This window comes from Leptonychotes weddellii, chromosome 14 (assembly GCF_054177405.1).
Source record: "Leptonychotes weddellii isolate Sample4059 chromosome 14, ASM5417740v2, whole genome shotgun sequence".
NCBI lineage: Eukaryota > Metazoa > Chordata > Mammalia > Carnivora > Phocidae > Leptonychotes > Leptonychotes weddellii.
Window position 1 is genome coordinate 78514960 of NC_138382.1, and position 16661 is coordinate 78531620.

The 16661-nt window shown below is 61.2% G+C and overlaps 1 protein-coding gene across 1 annotated transcript in view; it reads left to right on the plus strand.

The window, feature by feature from the left end:
• The first annotated feature begins 1137 nt into the window (after nt 1-1137).
• The window catches only part of COL5A1 (collagen type V alpha 1 chain), a 150733-nt gene continuing 135209 nt past the window's right edge, over nt 1138-16661 (plus strand). Inside the window, exons 1-2 of the mRNA XM_081802663.1 lie at nt 1138-1252; nt 7165-7219. Coding sequence (XP_081658789.1) covers nt 1138-1252; nt 7165-7219 — 170 coding nt within the window. The remainder of the gene's footprint in view (nt 1253-7164; nt 7220-16661) is intronic.

Genomic DNA, 16661 nt, shown 5'->3' on the forward strand with positions numbered 1-16661 from the left:
CTCCTTTGCCCGCTGTCACCTCCCCAAGGGGCATCTTCTTTGGTTTCCTTTGGCGGTAGAGGGGTCACCAGGGACTCGGCGGGAGTGAGGAGGGGAGTGGGGTTGCTGGCCAACTTCCCCTGATTAAGATCCCAGATGTGCAACCTTCAGGCTCCTTCTGGGACCCTTGGGAAGTCAGACCCTAACTTGGGCTCCCATGCCCAATCTGCAGTGAGGGGGAAGGTGGAGGGCGGGTCCTCTGGGCGGGTGGACGAGATGGCCACAGTCTTGGGCGCCCCGATCTGGCTGGATTGGAAGTTCAGTCTCCACCCAGAAGAGGAGCTCGGAACTCCTCCACGTAAAAGAAAAAGTTGGGCTGCGCTGCAACTTCTTGTTTTTTGGGTCTTTTTTTTAACCCAAAGTGATCAAACTCGGGGTCCCTCCAGTGTGGCTCCTGGGGGTGGGCCAGGTGCGGGCACCCGGGCGGGAAGAGTCGGGGCCCGGGGGTGGGGGAGAGCCGCGGGGCGCGTCCGCGCGCACTCGCCGGGAGACGGGCGCCGCCCCCGCCCCGCGCCCGCGCCCGCGCCGGCCCCGGGCCAGCCCCTTCCTCGCCGCGACTCGCCCGCTGGCCCCACCCCCTCGCCCGCGGCGCCCAGTGGGAGGCGGGGGCCGGCCCGGCCGAGCGCGGCGCCGCGCTCTGATTTGCTGCGGGCGCGGGGGATCGACAGCCTCGGCGGGTGCCTTCCAGGAGAGAGGGAGGGAGGAAAAGGGGGGAAAAGCGCTGGGCGCCCAAGGCGAGGTCGGCACTCCCCGTCCCCGCGGCTGGCGCAGGACCTCACTCGAGCGGAGCGCCCACGGGGAGCGGGTCGCGGGGCGGCGGCGGCGAGGAGGCGGCGAGAAGGAGTCGGAGGAGGCGAGGAGGCGAGGGCTGCGAAGCCGAGTGGGGTCCCGGCCGCCCCGCGGGCCAAGGTTGACCCCCCGCCCGTGGACGAGCGCGCCAGCCGGCCCCCTGCCCCAGAGCCACCGCCACAAAGAGAACGCCGGCGCCAGCTCCCCATGACTTCCTAAAGCGCGCGGTCCCCGCCGAGTCCGCTCCCTCCCGGGCCGTGGCCCGCGCCCCCGTGCGTCCCCGCGCGCCCCGACCCGCGCCCCGCCGGCATGGACGTCCACACCCGCTGGAAAGCGCGCAGCGCGCCGCGCCCGGGCGCCCCGCTGCTGTCCCCGCCGCTGCTGCTGCTGCTGCTGCTGTGGGCGCCGCCTCTGAGCCGCGCAGGTAAGGCGCTCGGGCGCGGGGGTGGCTGTCATCCCCGGTCCCCGCTGGCCTCCCTGGCGCGGTCCCCGGGCTCGGGGACGGCGCGGGCCGCCTCTCCGACTGCCAGCCTTGGGCGCCGGGGAGGGAGACGCGCCAGCACGGTACCCAGCGCGCCAAAGGGCCGGCCGGGTGGGGCTGTCGCGCGCGCCAAGGAAGGACCTCGCGTTGGAACAGCCAGAGGGGCTGTCCACGAGGCCGGCAAACTTTGTCCCGAAACTTAGCTTCTCCCACATCACTCGCGCCCGGCCGCAGAACTTCCTCTCCTGAAAACTGGGAAGGGTCGCCCCCTAGAGTCACAGCCCGTCAATTCCGGCCGGGCTCCTGGGGTGAGAGGACACTGGCCACCGGTGGGGGGGAATCCCAGAAGCTTGAGCCCCCAAGCCCTGTTCTCCCCCGCCCCCCAGGCCCACTCCAGGCTGGGTCTCTGCTTTCCTAGGAGTCCTGCAATTCCTGGCCACTAAGTGCTCCCTGATCCTGGGGAGCCCGGGAGGCAGGTAGACCAGCCCTGCTCCTAATCCCACCCCCAAACCTCCTGACCCCCTGGGAGGCATGTTTTTTTTTTTTTTTTTTTGGTTTGCCTCCCAGAGATGGGGTTCGCGGAGCAGAGCCGGGAGATGGTGGTGGAGGTCAGGCTGAGTGGCTCAGATGGTGCCCACATGGGGCACTCCTCCTGCCAGAGGTCTCACTTGGAAGGAGCCCTCTCTCATGGGGAGTCTTACAGCTCCCTGCTCCCTCCAGCTAAGCCTCCTGATGGGACAGTGGATCTAAGCATCACCTTGGTGGTTACCTGTGGGATGGGTCTTCACATCGCCTCAGACATCAGAGGCCCCAGAAAACCCCCTGAGTCCCCATTAACAGGCAGGAAGACAAGGCTCAGAGCTGCTGGTGCGAGGTCAGGGAAAGTGAGGGGCACAGGGGTGGGGCGGTGGGCTCAGCTGGCCCAGCTGGCCCAAGGGCTCCACTGCCCGCCCCCTTCTGTCCTCCACTTTGTAATTTGAAGCCATGTGGGAAGAATCACTTTCCATGTTCCGCTTGCCAATTAAGATACTCTCTCCCTTTTTCCTGGCATGATGGGTGTGTGGTGGGCCAAAGGGGATGAGCAGGAGTCAGGGTGTCCAGCCAACATGGGGCTGGGGGAGACAAAGGGTGCCTCGCCTAGCTCTGGGGACCTGGTGTCTTATCCCCGGGCTGCCAGCATTATTCCCAAGATCCTGGGCTAACTGACTCTGCGTTTGTCCCTGGGGGTCAGTTGAAGGTGGAGGACAGTCGTGGTCTCCAGGAAAGTGGTCTGGAGTCCGTTGGGGGATGTGGTCAGGGGGCCCCATGGTGGCCTTAGCTCTGTCCTGCTCCTCAGATGGGCTTTCCCCAGGAACATGGGAGGGAACCCTTCAGGGGAGTCTCCACCCCAAAAAGCTGGGGCTAGGTGCTGCCTGGGGAGCATGCCTTTGGCAGTTTTGTGTTGGGCTCTGCCTCTGTGGTCCCTGCCCCCTCTCCGAGCCTCTCTTCCTGGAGGGCGAGGGCAAGGGCGAGGGCAGCCCCTTGGAAGCAGACGCGTGGCAGAAGGGCTGAGGAATTGCACATTTGGCTTTTGTCAGAAAGACAGTTAGAAAGCATGTGAAGAAGTCACTTTTCTGAGCGGGTTCCCAGACGTGTCCCCACCTCCCGGGGTGAGGCCGGTTTTGAAGTCCAGGGCAGGGCCGCACGGGGCCAGAGGGGGCGGCTGGGCACCCCAGATGCGGGAGGTGGGAGCCTGTTCTTCTCTCCATTTTGGGACTTGCCAGATGTTTTCCGAGTTTTCTCTGAACATGGCTCTTTTTTCCTACCTTCTCCTTGGCCAAGTGTGTGAAGGAATGAAAAGTAAGATTGCATTTGGGGCCGGTTAACGTTGTAAGGGGCGGAGGAGAGTATGTGAAATGAAACATGACCCCAATATTTGGAAATTGAGGTCATCTCCTCGGCCTGGCATTGGGTGACTCCGCTCACGTGACTGCTTCTTGCAATAATTTTGTGGGAAGAGTTGTCCAAGTTTTCTGGGGCCTGACAGATATGAAATGGTTAAATTTCCTCTGACTCAATCAAGTTGGCTGGAAAGACACCCTTTTCCATCCTTCCCCCTTCCCCTCCTCCCCAGAAGAGAACAGTCAGTGGGAGGAGCTCAGGAGCCAGCTTGGCTCCGCGGAGCCCTCTCCCTCATCTGGTCCAGATTTCAGTGGCTGGAGGGGCTGGAGCTGTGGTCACTGCCCAGCGGCTGTGACCAGCCGGCAGTGGCCCCGGGCAGGAGTGCCTTCCCCGGGGCCGGAGCACAGAGTGCCTTCTCCTGGGATGCCGCTCCGGGACTGTTTCTGGGGTGCTGGCCAGAGCCTGCCCCATTACCCCACCCTGCAGATATTTCTGGACAGGCGCCGAGGCCTCGCCCTTAGCCCCGCACAGCTGATGCCCGCCTGCCCCGCCCCTGCCTTCTGGCCGTCTGGCCCCGCCTCCTCCCTGGATCGCAGACACTGTTGGGTGGAGCCCAGGGGAGGCGGGGAGCAGATGCCCACTGACGCCCGCCCCCCACTTAATAACAGGACAGCAGAGGCCAGACTAGAGCTGAGCCCCTGAGGTCAGGGATGAGTCACCTCCACCCCTGAGGCACTGGGGTCGAGCCCACACTGGAGCCCTGGGGTTGCATTTAAGGAGCAAGGCAGGGTCCTTCCCCCGGGAGACCCTGGCACCTGGTAATCATGGTAATGGATGTGCTGGACCTGCCTGGACACATCTGAGGAACCCCAGATTTGGGGTCTGTCTGACCTCTGCTTCTGGCATGGCCACGCCTCAGTGCCTCAGACTTGGGGGGGTCAGTGGGGGGGATACCTCTTCACCTCCATTTATCAGCTCTCCGTGGGAGGGACCTGGTGCCCCAAGCAGCAGTGCAGGGGAGGGTCCTGCCCCCTGTGGCCCCAGGGTGAGGGCCCTGTTGCTTTTGCTCCCCCGCCTCCACTCCTTCCTTCCTTCCTCTTTCCTTCCTCTCTCCCTCCTCCCTCCCTCACCCTTCCTCCTTCCCTCCACCCCTTCATTCCTTCCTCCCTCCCTCCCTTCTTCCTTCTTTCCTACCGTCCTACCTCCTTCTCTCCCACTCTCCTTCCTCCCTCCCCCTTCCTCCCCTTCCTCCCTCCCTCTCCTCTTCCTCCTGCCACCCCTTCCTTCCTTCTTTCCTGCCTCCACCCCGTTTCCTTCCTCCCTTCTTTCCTTCCCTCTTTCCTTCCTTCCTCCCTCCCTCCCTCCCTCACTCCCTCCCCCTCTCTCTCTCCCCCTACTCCCCCTTCCCTTCCTCTCCTTCCTCCCCCCTCCTTCCTTTTTCACTGGAATGCCTTTGAGAGGGACCAGATTGACTGCAGTCTCCACTCTCCTGGTCTTTCTCTTTAGCTGGCTCTTCACTCATCCTCAAGACCTGGCTGGACCCTGGAGGCATTTGCTTTCTGCCCAGGCTGACCTGGAGGGTTATGGGAGGACAGAGGTGAAGGGGGCGGGGCTCCTCACTGCAGGAACTCTAAGTCTTCTGGGGGGGGGGGGACGGGTTTGTTTCACTCTTCATTTTTGTGCCAAGTGTCACGTGCCACTTTACGTGGTCTGGGAGGGCTGGCCCCATTGGGGAGATCTGGGGAAGCTTCCTGGAGGAGGTGATGCTAAACTTGGTCTTTTCTGCCTCTTCTTCCCCTTCCTTAGCAGGTGCCCTCCTCCACCTCTGGCTTTACCCTTGTCCGCCCTTCCTTCTTGGCAGGACATTCCAAACTCTGCTCTGGTGTTCGGTGTTCTCTGGGGCTGCTTCCCTTGGCTGGAAAGCCCCTCATTAACTCGGTTGGCAGGGCGCCCCCAGCTCCGCTTGTCCTGGGAGGGCTGTGCCAGCAGAAGTGGCTGCAGTGAGACAGAGGGGGTCTCTGCGGGGGGGGGGGGGGATGAATGGAGACCTGGGGGCTTCTTTAACCCTCTCTGCCCCTGCACGCGAGGCTGGTGCACCAGAGCCGTTGGATGAGTTCTGCAGACAAACTGACAGCCTTGGCTGGGGGTGGGGGTCTTCTGGCCACGACTTTGGGTTCCTGTGCTGGGGGACAGGCAGTTAGGAGTGGGAAGGGATATCTGGTGGCTGAACCCCAGGGCAGCGTGGACAGTTGCGGGGTCAGTGCTTCTGAGACCCACTCGGGTGGCTGGTCTGGGCCAGTCATCCTGCCTCATCTTCCCTGTCTGGAAAATGGGGAGAGTTGCTTTGAGGGGTGGTTGTGTGGGATGCCTGATGTAGAGTGAGCCCCTGAGTAAGGGAGGACATGCCATGGCTGCTTTTCAGGCTGGTATTTTTGCAAAAGGAACAGAGCATGGTGTTACCCGTGCCCCCCGCCGCCGGGCCATCCCAGAAGCAGCCCAGGAGTGGGAGGTGTGGCTGTCTTAGGAGGCACCGTCCCCGGAGGGCTCTGTCACCCACAGGCTGGGTCAGTGTGGGCCCCTCGTGTGCTCTTCATCACCTCCTGGACCGTTTGCATGGATCATGAGACAACATACGTGAACACACTTAACAAGCCCCTTGGAGGGGCGGGCACACGCTTGTGTTTCTGAGCATACCTGTTGGTGCAAGGGCATGCATGTGATGTGCAGATTTGTCTGTGTGTGTAGGTGGGTGTACGTGTGCCTGTGGTTTCCCGAGGCCCTTCTGTGTTTGAGGGGCCCGGGGCAAGGTGACATTGTTCTCCTTACCATGAGCGCCACCCCCCGCCCCCAGCCCCGGCTGGATGGGAGGCATGGAGATGAACTGTGGCCATGCATGGAGCCCGCTGGGAAACCACGGGGTGGGGGTCCTTCAGCAGGGCTATCAGGGTCCTGCTCGACTGATCCTTTGACGAAATGTTTCTACTCACAGGAGGGCGGAGATGTGATACTGTACTTTCTCTGTTCCCCCTTATTTGGGTTCCCCCTTAGAAGCTACTCTGGTGTCCACACTCTGCCAAATGCCCCTTCTAAGATCTCTGGCCTGTCTTGGCTCACGGGGATCCTGAGATCCTGAAGGTGGAGCTGGCTTTGGCCCTTCTCGAAGGCAGACCTACCCCTGCTGGGGGTACGGCATGGGGAATCCCGTGTGGGTGATGCTCAGGGCGGCCAAACCTACCGCTCCACTCCTACCAACTGCGCATTTAGCACCACTGGGCTTCAGTTTCCCTATTTTTAAGGAGGGGATGATGATCCTAAGTCCTGCAGGGTTCTTTGTGGGGGTTCAGTGAATAATGTGTGCAGAGCTCAGAGTGAGCCCAGGTACCACCTCTTCTCCTTCCCAGACCCCGAGGCAGCAGGTATGGGGTCCGGAGCTGAGTTCCCGACCCTGCTCGCTGGTGGGCTGCATGAGCGGCTCCCTCTCTCTCCCGTGGATGGTCACACTAGCGCCTGCCTCGTGGGAGAAACAGAAGTGGTGACCCAGAAAATGTCCCCTGGTTGGTTTATTAGACCACTTGCCGGGACTCCTGTGGTGTTGAGGCTGGGCGTGGAGGTTGCTCCCTTTCCTCCTCGGGCCACCCCCACTTTACAAGGAGCAACTGGAGTCAGAGATGGGAACGGACCTGCCCGCATCCCACCTCAAGGACTCTGGTGTTCTGCCTCCGGGACGTGACCGGGAGTGATGGCTGGTGCGCTGGACGTGTTGGTGCTGGAGGTGCACTGGTGGGGGCTTTGCCCGCTCAGATGCTGTGTTGGCACCCATGCCAGCCCAGGTGGCTGGAGAGCCATTTATGGGACGAACGAATGCAGGGTTGGCTGTGAGTGGGTGTGTGTGGCTGGGTGGTGTGGGTCACGGGGGTCACACCATCTGAGGCACCAGCCCATCAGCTTTGACTCACCCAGTCGTTTTCTGGCAGATCCCCAACCTAGTAGTAACCCCACATTAGAAGTAAATGTCATCGCCATTCTTTGGTGACTCAGGCTCAAGAAATGGAACCACAGTCTGACCCAGATTCTCCAAAATTTTATCCTACAGAGCTCCAGGGGGCGCTGCAATGTCTCTGTGTGTGAGCTGGAGGGTCCCTTTGTTTTCTGTTTGCAGCCCCTGTTTTTGGGCTGGAGGACGGCCCTGTCTGGCTTGGGCTTCCCTACCCGCACCTTGGCAATAGGGATCCTGATGACTTCTTTATTATTTTACTGAATGCCCCAAAATGCCATCAGAATGTGTGCATGCAGCACAGGGATTTACACGTTAAAACTCTGAGCCTGAATTGGAAAAATAGCGATCTCACCATGACAGAGAGTGAGCGCTTTAATGTAACTGGAACGTGGGAAGCAATCGTCTTCCATTCTGCCGCGGGTGACGGAGAGGGGCAGCGGGCAGCTCCGGTGGCCGCTCCTTTGGTAGAGGGGTCAGAGGGACCCGCACAGAGGCTGGCCCCTGCCTGGAGACGTGTGGGGTGGCGGCGCCTAGGCCCGAAGTGTTGGGGGACCTCCAGCGCGACTCAGATCTGTGCCGGGCACCGGGCGGCAAGTGCACGGGGGAGCAACAGGTGAGGGTCCCGGCCGCATGGGAGCTTCTGGGGCAGTGGGGGAATCAGACTCCCGCCCCGGTGATTGTGTCCAGTGAAGCACAAAGTGGGAGGTAGTGAGTGGAACAATCACCAGCAGGTAGGGTGTGCCAATGGCCAATCAGAGGGGAGGTACCTACCAGCCCCATGGAGCTCTGGCCAATCAGAGGGGAGGCACCTACCAGCCCCATGGAGCTCTGGCCAATCAGAGGGGAGGCACCTACGCCCCATGGAGCTCTGGCCAATCAGAAGGGAGGCACCTTCCAGCCCCCATGGGGTGCTGGCCAATCAGAGGGGAGGCACCTTCCAGCCATGCTGGTGTGGGACCATCACAGATGCTGGTGTGGGTTGCCATTCTCCAAGCCAGGCGAGGGGGCCTTGGCAGCGTGGGGCTTTTGTTTCTGTCCTTGTGCTGGAGAGCGAGGTCCGCGTCCTGCCCACCGTGGGTAGTCTGGGAGCCTTGGCCTGTCTCCTTCATCTGATACTGGGCTGCTCACTTCCCGCCGCACGGCGCCTCGCTGAACGCCAAGGCCCTCTTGGGGAGGACAGCCAGGCGGCTGTGCACCCAGCGGGCCCCGGGTCAGCTGGGTGAGTTCCTGGAGCTGGGCGTGGGGAGAGCCGGGAGCCCAGAGCCCTGCACAGGGGCCGTGCAGTGAGAGCCCTGGAGCTCGGTTTGGTTGCAGGAAGCCTGAGCCTCACCTCTCACATCCTCCAGGTCTGCGGGGAGAAGTGACTGGGACCTCTTTCCTGCGGGGTTTCTTCCTTGCTTTTCCCTGTTCCTTGTTCTCTGGAGACAGCGTGCAGTGCTGGGGGGAGCTCCAGCTTGCTCCTGGGGAGGGAGGCAGAGGAGGTGGTCTCTGGTACCAGCGCCCCGAGGAGACACTGCTGTCCTTCTGAGGAGACAGTAGCACATCCCAGCTGGTTTTATGCAGAGGAGGGAGGGACGGTGTCTTCCAGTGCCTCTCAGACTGAAAATGCTCGCACCAGAGGGCAGGAGTGGCCAGCCCTTTCTAGGATGGAAGATCAGCAACAGGATTTCCAAATGGAATTATTTTCTAGGGAATTAGTTATTCAGGTTCATAGTTTAGGTAAGGGCCCTTTAGCTCAGAAATTACTGCTTGGACAGTGGCTACATTTCCCTGAATGCGGGGAACCTGTGGGGCCTCCTGGGCACCCGGTGTGGTGGGGCCGGCATGGGGGGCGCAAGCAGCGAGCCCCGGGAAGGAGCTGGAGTTGGCCCAGAGCGGGAGGGTGTGGGGGAGGCCGGGGCTCTCTCAGGGTCATCCTCCCTCCCCTGAACAGGTAAGCTGCAGGTTTCAGCATGAATGGTGGTGGTGGGGGGGCACCTACGAGGGGAGAAGGGCCAGGAAGGAAAAGGGGAGGCAGGGGCTCCCATCCCCGTATCTGCCCTACTTTCTTCAGGGTGGCCTCACCTTCAAGAAGCAGTGATCAGGGGAAATTTCAAAGGTAGCACAGCAACTCCCCACAATGCACGTGGGGTCGCCCAGTGTCTGCCCATGGCTAACCTCATGCCGTCCAGCCCTACCCACTGCCCTCCACCCGGGGACTGTGCCACTGACCCCTGATGTCCGGTCACAATCAGCTGGAGACTGTGCCCAGCACATTCAGTGCGAGTCCTTCCCTCTCTGGACCGTGTCTGTGTGGGAGGGAGGATGAGCTTCCCCACCTGAGGGACCCAGAGAATAGCTCAGAGTTCAGTGTCCTGGGCCAGAGAGCTGTAGCACCGCACATTGCCAGGCTCCTAGCTCCCCTGGGAGCTGGGAGGGCAGGGCGCCTGCATCTTGCCTCTGCCGAGTGCCTGGGCTCCACACTGAGGAGCACTCTTTGTGTCTGAGTTTCCCCATCTGTGAAATGGGCATAGAGACCGTGCCTGTCTCAGAAGCCTGCTGGAAGGACTGGAGGAACTCACACAGGATGTGCCTAAGGACCATCACAGCGCTGGCTCTCACAGTCATGACTGTGGCGTGTCCAGTGCAGGACGAGTATGGGGCCTCCATGTAGGTCGATAGGGGGGAACTCATTCAGGCCTCGGCGCTGAGCCGCTTGGGACTTGCTAAGGTGCCACAGGAGAGAAGGCAGCACCCTTCTGTGTCCTCTTTAGGCCAAGAAAGATGTGGGCCAGGCTCATGGGGCAGCCTCTGGGCTCCCACCTGCTCCAGGCCCTGATGGGACACTCCTGAGACAGGACACTGGGTGTGCTGTTCATGCGTGGCTCTGTGTCCCCCGGGGCACTCAGGCTGCTGGGGCCAAAGAGCCGAGGACGATGTGCGGCCAGGCGTGGCTCGGCCTGAAGGCTGTGGCTGAGGACCGCAGGGAGATCAGAGGCCCCAGCCAGCTGCATGTGCAGTCACCTCATCTGGAGCAGGCTTCCCCCACCCCTCAGGGATGTCCTGGCCCCAAGGGCTGGTCCCGAGACAGCAGCTTTGCCAGCATTTTGCAGAAGACTGGAGCTCCCTGGGTCTGGGGCCCTGGCCTGGTTGCCTGGTGTTTTCTGGGGTTGACTGGGAGCAAAGGGGGTGGGTGAGCAGGTCCGGTTTCCTGTGAGGTGGGGCTCTGAGTGGGCTCAGTCGGGGACCCCCGAGGACGAGAGCAGGAGGTGGAGCCCAGGGCTGGACCCCGTCCCTCCTGCAGCCCACCACTCCTTTGACTTTTGAAAGGGAAGTTCAGAAGATGAGGGTGGGAAGCACTGATGAGTCAGCACACAGGGAAGAGGACAGCGGCTTCGGAGGCCAAGAGAGCAGGGTGTGGACCCTGGCTGTGTGACCTCTGGTGCTTTACTGGACCTCTCTGATCCGAGTCAGCGTATCTCCAAACCACAGGCAAGGGCAGCACGCAGAAAGGTGGCTGGGGGGATTTGCGTTGGTGACCTGTGTGCGGATACAGAGCCCTTCGTGGGGTGTCCTGCCTCCTGCATTCGGGGCAGCAGGGCAGACAGACTCACATCAGTAACAGTAACGTCTGTGCTCAGGGTTGTCACTGTAGTTACTAGCATGTCGTAATAATACCGTATATCGCTGTTGCTATTTTGTGCCCTGGCAGAGCTCAGGGAGCCACGAGTGAGTCGTCAGGGGGAAAGTGGGGACAAAGCTTCTGCGTGCGAGTTCAGGGCTCAGCTGGACCAGAGAGGCGGCTGACCAGTTAGTGCAGACGGCCCAGCTAGTGATGGAGGGGCGAATCCAGGAGGGGTCGGGGTGCATTTGACAGATAATACTCCCTGGGGGGCCCTGCTGTGCAAGCTTCTGCACTGGATACGGGGGAGCTATTTCGGTGGGGGGGGCCTGACAGCAGACAGGCCCAGGCTCCTGGGGAAGGAACTGGATGTCTTACTGGGAGTCAGTGGTCTGCCCTCTGGCCTTGGGGTGGTTTTGCTGATGAACCCACTCAGAACTGGAGGGCTTGAGGCTTCCTGGGGTCAAAGGCTGCTGAGAAGTGGGGGGCCCAGACCCCTGGGGCAGGCTTTGTTGCCTGCTGTCCTGTGGCTGGGAGGGGAACCCCGTGGTCTTGGATCTCTACCATCAGGGGGATGGTGTGCGAACCTGGCAGATTCGTCCTGGGACTTGCAACCTGGAGGATCTCAGGCGTGTCCCAGGGTTCCTTCTGTCTCGGGCAGGTTTGATGGCCGCTGTTTGCCGGGCCCCTCTGGTGGCTGACGGCACCTGGAGTGGAAAGTGCCAGAACCCAGCCTCCAGAGCCCTGCTTGCCACAAACCACCTTTTTAAGGGCTTTCCAACTTCTCAAAGCTTCCTTGCTCACCAGAAATATAGTGAACGCTGCTTCAAAGTGGAGACACTCCCCATTTTCCTCACTTCACAGCTCCCCATTGTGTCCATGCCACCAGGACCTGCCTGGGGAGAGGAGCCCGGTGGGGGCAGTGCAGGCCAGGACCGAGTGGGGCCCCCCAGCTCCGAATCAGCCCATCCTGACCCTCCCTGCAGCGCCCTGGGCCCCTCCGTGGGGACAGGCTCCCACCTCCCCTTCCTGGGCCTGTCCCATTACAAACAGCAGCCTGGCCCTGGGATGCTGTTGTCCAGGGGCTGGAAGGCACACAGTGGGGGGTTCTTCTCCCCCGAGAGGGCTGGGGACATGGGGACAGGCTGTTTGGCTTGACTGGTCTCTAGGTTCTCGGGCCCGCCCCCCGTTTCTTTGGGCCGCAGGTCCGCTGGGGGGCAGTCAGGCTTTGGGCCGGGGGGATTCTCAGCACCCCACAGTCCTCTCCTGGTGAACGGACGTAAGCGCAGCAGGAGGGAGGTGCGCTTGCTTGCGAAGTTTCTCTGAAGGTAAAGAGTGAGATTCTCTACGACTTTTCTTCCTTTTGTGCGCCGTTTTGTCGGGATGACATCCTTCCAAGGTGAAAGGTCTCACCTCCATTCTACAGGCCAGAAGACTGAGGCCCACAGAAGCCCTGCCACTAGTAAGTGGCAGAGTCGTGGCCTCTAAAATAGGTCTCGGTTACGGGAATCTGATTTTGTGCAGCCTCTTGGGAACAGGCCCCAGCGTGAGGAGGCAGAGTTCAGAGGGCAGACCTCATGGTGGGGGAGGTGGGACTTGGCTGCCTCCTTCCTCTCCAGGACCTTCATCCCTGCAGCAGGGGGCTGGGGGGGGGACGTTGGGGAAGCCTGGTGGCCACTGCGGATGACCTCTCTGCCTGTCATCTGTCTCCCAAGGCCCTGGCGCGTTCAGGAGGAACTGGGTCCTGGGCCCCCGACGTCCTCCCCATACCTCCTGGATGGCCCGGTGTTGGGCCCCGGGGAGAGTGTTTGTAGGAGGGGGTGAACTGCCCTGGTCTGAGTCAGTTTTTCCATGTCAGCGGGAAGGAAAGAACGGGGAGAGGATTATAGCCAGGTAGGTCTTGCCTGCTTCCTGTCAGCCGACACATGATGAAAGAGGAGTGGGGGCGTCTGTGCAAGCCAAATGTTTTCAAAGATAAGGGTGGGCTCGCCTCAAGCAGTCTTCCCTCTGAGGGCCGTGTGGGGGGTCGAGCAGCCCCTCCGATGTCCTAAGAGTTAAGCTGGTGCGGCCTAGCCGCGGCCTCTCCTTGGCTGGGGAAGCTGAGCAAGGACCTGACCCACATCTTTAAACTATCAACATTTCAGTAAAGGAACTAAAAAGCCCCGGAGAGCCAATGCCCCAAGGCCTGATTGCTGAGCCCGCCCTTTATCTTACTAGCACATTGCCTAGGATGGATCCAAAAAGCCAGGGAGAGTGTGCAGGCTTGCCAAGGACCAGGATCAATTGGTTTTCTCTTCAGATGGGTCATGAGTCCTAGAGAATTGTTCAGTCCCTCAGAAACTTTGCTGCTTGGGTAGCACACCCATCCCGCATGCGCCAGCCAGATGGCTTTGACTTGGAAAAGTTCAGGGAATCTCAATTTATTTGAAACCAAGGGAGTAGGGCGTATAGTGTGTATGTGGTCCCGGGCAGGTCTCGTGGGGGGCCACGTCTGGAAGCGGAGAAGTCCACGGGGGCAGGCGGTGGGGGAGCAAGGCCCATGTTCACGGCCACTGCCATGAAGACCCCAACTTCAAGGCCAAGTATGGGGGTGGTTCACCCAGAGTCCCTGCTCGACACGCGGAGATCCAGGCGGGGCTGGGGTGGCTGGTGCTGCCCCTCTCCTGGTGTGCCCTCGATCCTCTGTGCCTCAGTTTCTCCACGTGCACAATGGCGCTGAGGATGCCGCCCCCACAGGTTGGTGCTGACAGTTTCAGGAGGCTCGGTGTAGAGCGGGGAAAGCAGGCGGGGTGTCTGGACTTGGTGGCCTCGCGCAGTGCGTGTGGCGGAGGAGGGGCTCCGTGTGCTTGTGGCCTTGAATGCACAGCCCGTCACAGACTCAGGGTGTTGGCTGATGTGTTTTGAGCTGGTGTTCCGAAGGACGGTGCGCAGGCGTGAAGGGACCTGGGCTGTTCTGGGGGAGGAGGAGGGGACCGTGCTGGCTGGCAGAGGCGGGGACGTGGGGTGCGATACCCCTGCAGGGGCTAGGGGAGAGAGGAGGCGGAGGATTTGGGATTCGGTCATGCAGGTGTGGAAGAACACCTCCTCTGGGCGCTGGATCGGAGTCTCCGCAGGCTCGTCCCACACAGACATCCATCTGCGCTCGGCCAGTGCCACCATGCTTCAGGCAGCAGTCCGACCATCCCAGGTCTCTTGAGGGCGCCCCCAGCAGATGACCAGTTTGTGGCAGGGCGTGTGCGTGCGTGGGTGCGCAGGCGTGAGCACCGTCCCGGGAGCACAGAGCTGGCTGGTGCCCCGAATGCGTCCTGTGTGCCGAGGGCTGTATGCTCAGCATTGCTTGCTTCAGCCAACAACCCCGGGAGGTCGGCACTGGGGGGATGGGTCTGGCGACTCAGCTAACAAGGAGCAGACCTGAGATTTGAACATGGCTCTGAGCACTCCAGACCACCTCCTCCTGCCAAACCCCCTCCTGCTTTGTCTTCTGGATGATCTCCCAGCTGTCACCCAGCCCCGTAGCTGCCATCTCTCCAGATGACCCTCTCCAGCCCTGTTCACCTCACACTCCTTTAGTTCCCAGTAAATAACTTCCAGAAACCCTGTCAGCCCTGTTTTGGAATTCCTTACATGCTGTCAGCTCTGCCTGCCCTTCTCCAGACCACTTCTTCTCTTCTGGGCACGTACCTCGCACCGCTTCTGTTCTGCGGGCCTTCTAGGTGGGTGATGGGGTCGCTCCTGTCGCCGTAAGGGTACCACCTCCTGCTTCCCTACCCCGCACATGCAGCCCAAGATCACGGGCGCGGCGCTCCAAACCACCTCCCCCGGGCGGCTACTTCTGCAGAGCCTGGGCTGGCTCCTCTGGGTCCAGCTCTCGGCTCTCCTGCTCCAGCCCTCCCCGTGCTGCATTTAAGCTCCAACGAAAGCACTGGGCTCCAGGCAATGAGCCTTTCTCCATAAACATTGAAACCTGGTCAATATCTCGGCAAGAAAATAAAAACGAAAATCCTCCGAAGAGGGGTAGTCTGGTGTTTTTCTAGTCCCTTATTAAAATATTTCCTGATCTGATTTCTGCAGCAGTATAAACAGCCAGTGAGTAACTGCTCCCCAGAACGGCCGAGACACCGTGCTGTTCTGGGCAGCCCATCTCTGGGGTATGTCAGGCTCAAGGCACGCACATTTTTCTCGGACGACTCATGCTGGCTCTCCCTCTTGCTGCCCCTTCCTCCCCACTGTGGTTTCCCAGCGCCTGGGGAAACTCTGGGCTGCTGTGTCCGCCCAGCCAGGCCCAGCTGTGCAGGCTTAGCTCCCTCTCAGCGCCCTCCCCAGACCGGCTCGGTGCACAATGCTGTGTGCCCAGGGCCCCCCGGGGATGCGCCCCTTCCATGGGCCCTGGGACAGGGTGGGGGGAGTGAGCACCAAGGGGGAGAGCGGCCGGGCTGGAAGAGCTTCCAGGAGTCCCTCTCCACCCTCATGTCCCGTGGCCCCAGGGCCCTCACGTCCTTTTGGTGCCCCGGTCCCGGCCTCGGCTGTCACAGTGCTCGAAGGAGGGGGCACTGTGGCAGCTGCCCATTTGGATGGGCGAGAGATGACTCTCACGGAACGTTCTGGCTCAGACGTGGTTCCCTGGATCTGGCATTAATCACGTCTCTGCTGGGCCACAACCTCTGTGTCCAGGTGTGTAACCGAGCTCCGGGGCTGTGAGTGAGGGCTGTGTGCCTCAGCATTGAAGGCACTGTGCACAGCTCTGCCAAGGGCGGGGGGCTGAAGACAAGCCCTTCCTAAAATGCAGGTCAGCGTTTACTGAGCACCTCGGTCTGTGCACTGCGAATTGGACACAGCGCCCCTTGAAGGGCACACGGCCTGGCCCTGGCGGGGAGGGGGTGGACCTGGGCTCCCAGTCCCGTGGGTCAGTGCACGGTGACCCCTGGCTTGCCTCCCTTGTGCTGCCCTGTCCTGACACCCCAGGAGAGGAAGGGCAGTGCCTGTGGGGTGCTGGGGACACAGGGGCTCAGAAGTCAGTTGGGGACCCCCGCTGGTGGACTGGGCTGGGCCAGGACCAGGCTGGCCCCTGATCCACCTGGCTCCGTGTCCCCCTCCACGTCCTTCCCCAGCCCTCCTGGGTTTGCGCACAGTGGCTCTGAGGGCATGTTGGGGCCAGGCTGCTGGTTTGCCCAGAGTCGGGACTTGGGGGTGAGCTCGTGATGCCCAGGGCGTCCAGGGGACATGTGCAGATGCCCAGAGGAGAGGCGGGGCCAGGAGGTGTGGGGGGAGCCCCCACCAGGCCGGGTGGGGAGGGGTGCCTGTCTCTTAGAGGTCTTCCCCCTCTCCTCTTCTTTCTGTAATTATGTATGTTTTTTAATGAAAAAGGATACATTTTTCATTATAGTCATTTTGGAAAACACAGAAAGTATAGAGAAGACAATAAAAATCACCCATAACCCCCAAACTCAAACTCCACTGGGTCTGAGCACGAAGAGTAAGGGACGGAGGGAAGCACATGGTGACTGGCCTGGAAATGAGGGTGCAGTCCACGCAGCGGGGAGGCCTCGCCCCCACCCAGTGTCCTCTCCCTGAAGGGGGGGGCCGTGGGGTCCCAGCACAGCTCCTCTGCACTTTCTCCCTTCGCTTTATAAGGACAGCATGCTGTTCTTCGTCATGACTGCTGTAGAAAGCCTGACTCACTTCTAGCGTCTCCTGTGATTGGAAGTTGGGTCATTTCCATTTTTGATATTGTAAGTGCCCGGGCATTCCTGAGGCATGCATGCCTCGGATTTTGCCTGAGCTGCTTCCATCTCAGACACTGGGGTGTCCTCTCTCGGGCTGCCCTGTGGGGGGGGGGCTGCGGCGGGGAGGAGCATGCCCTGGGGGCTGGGCCA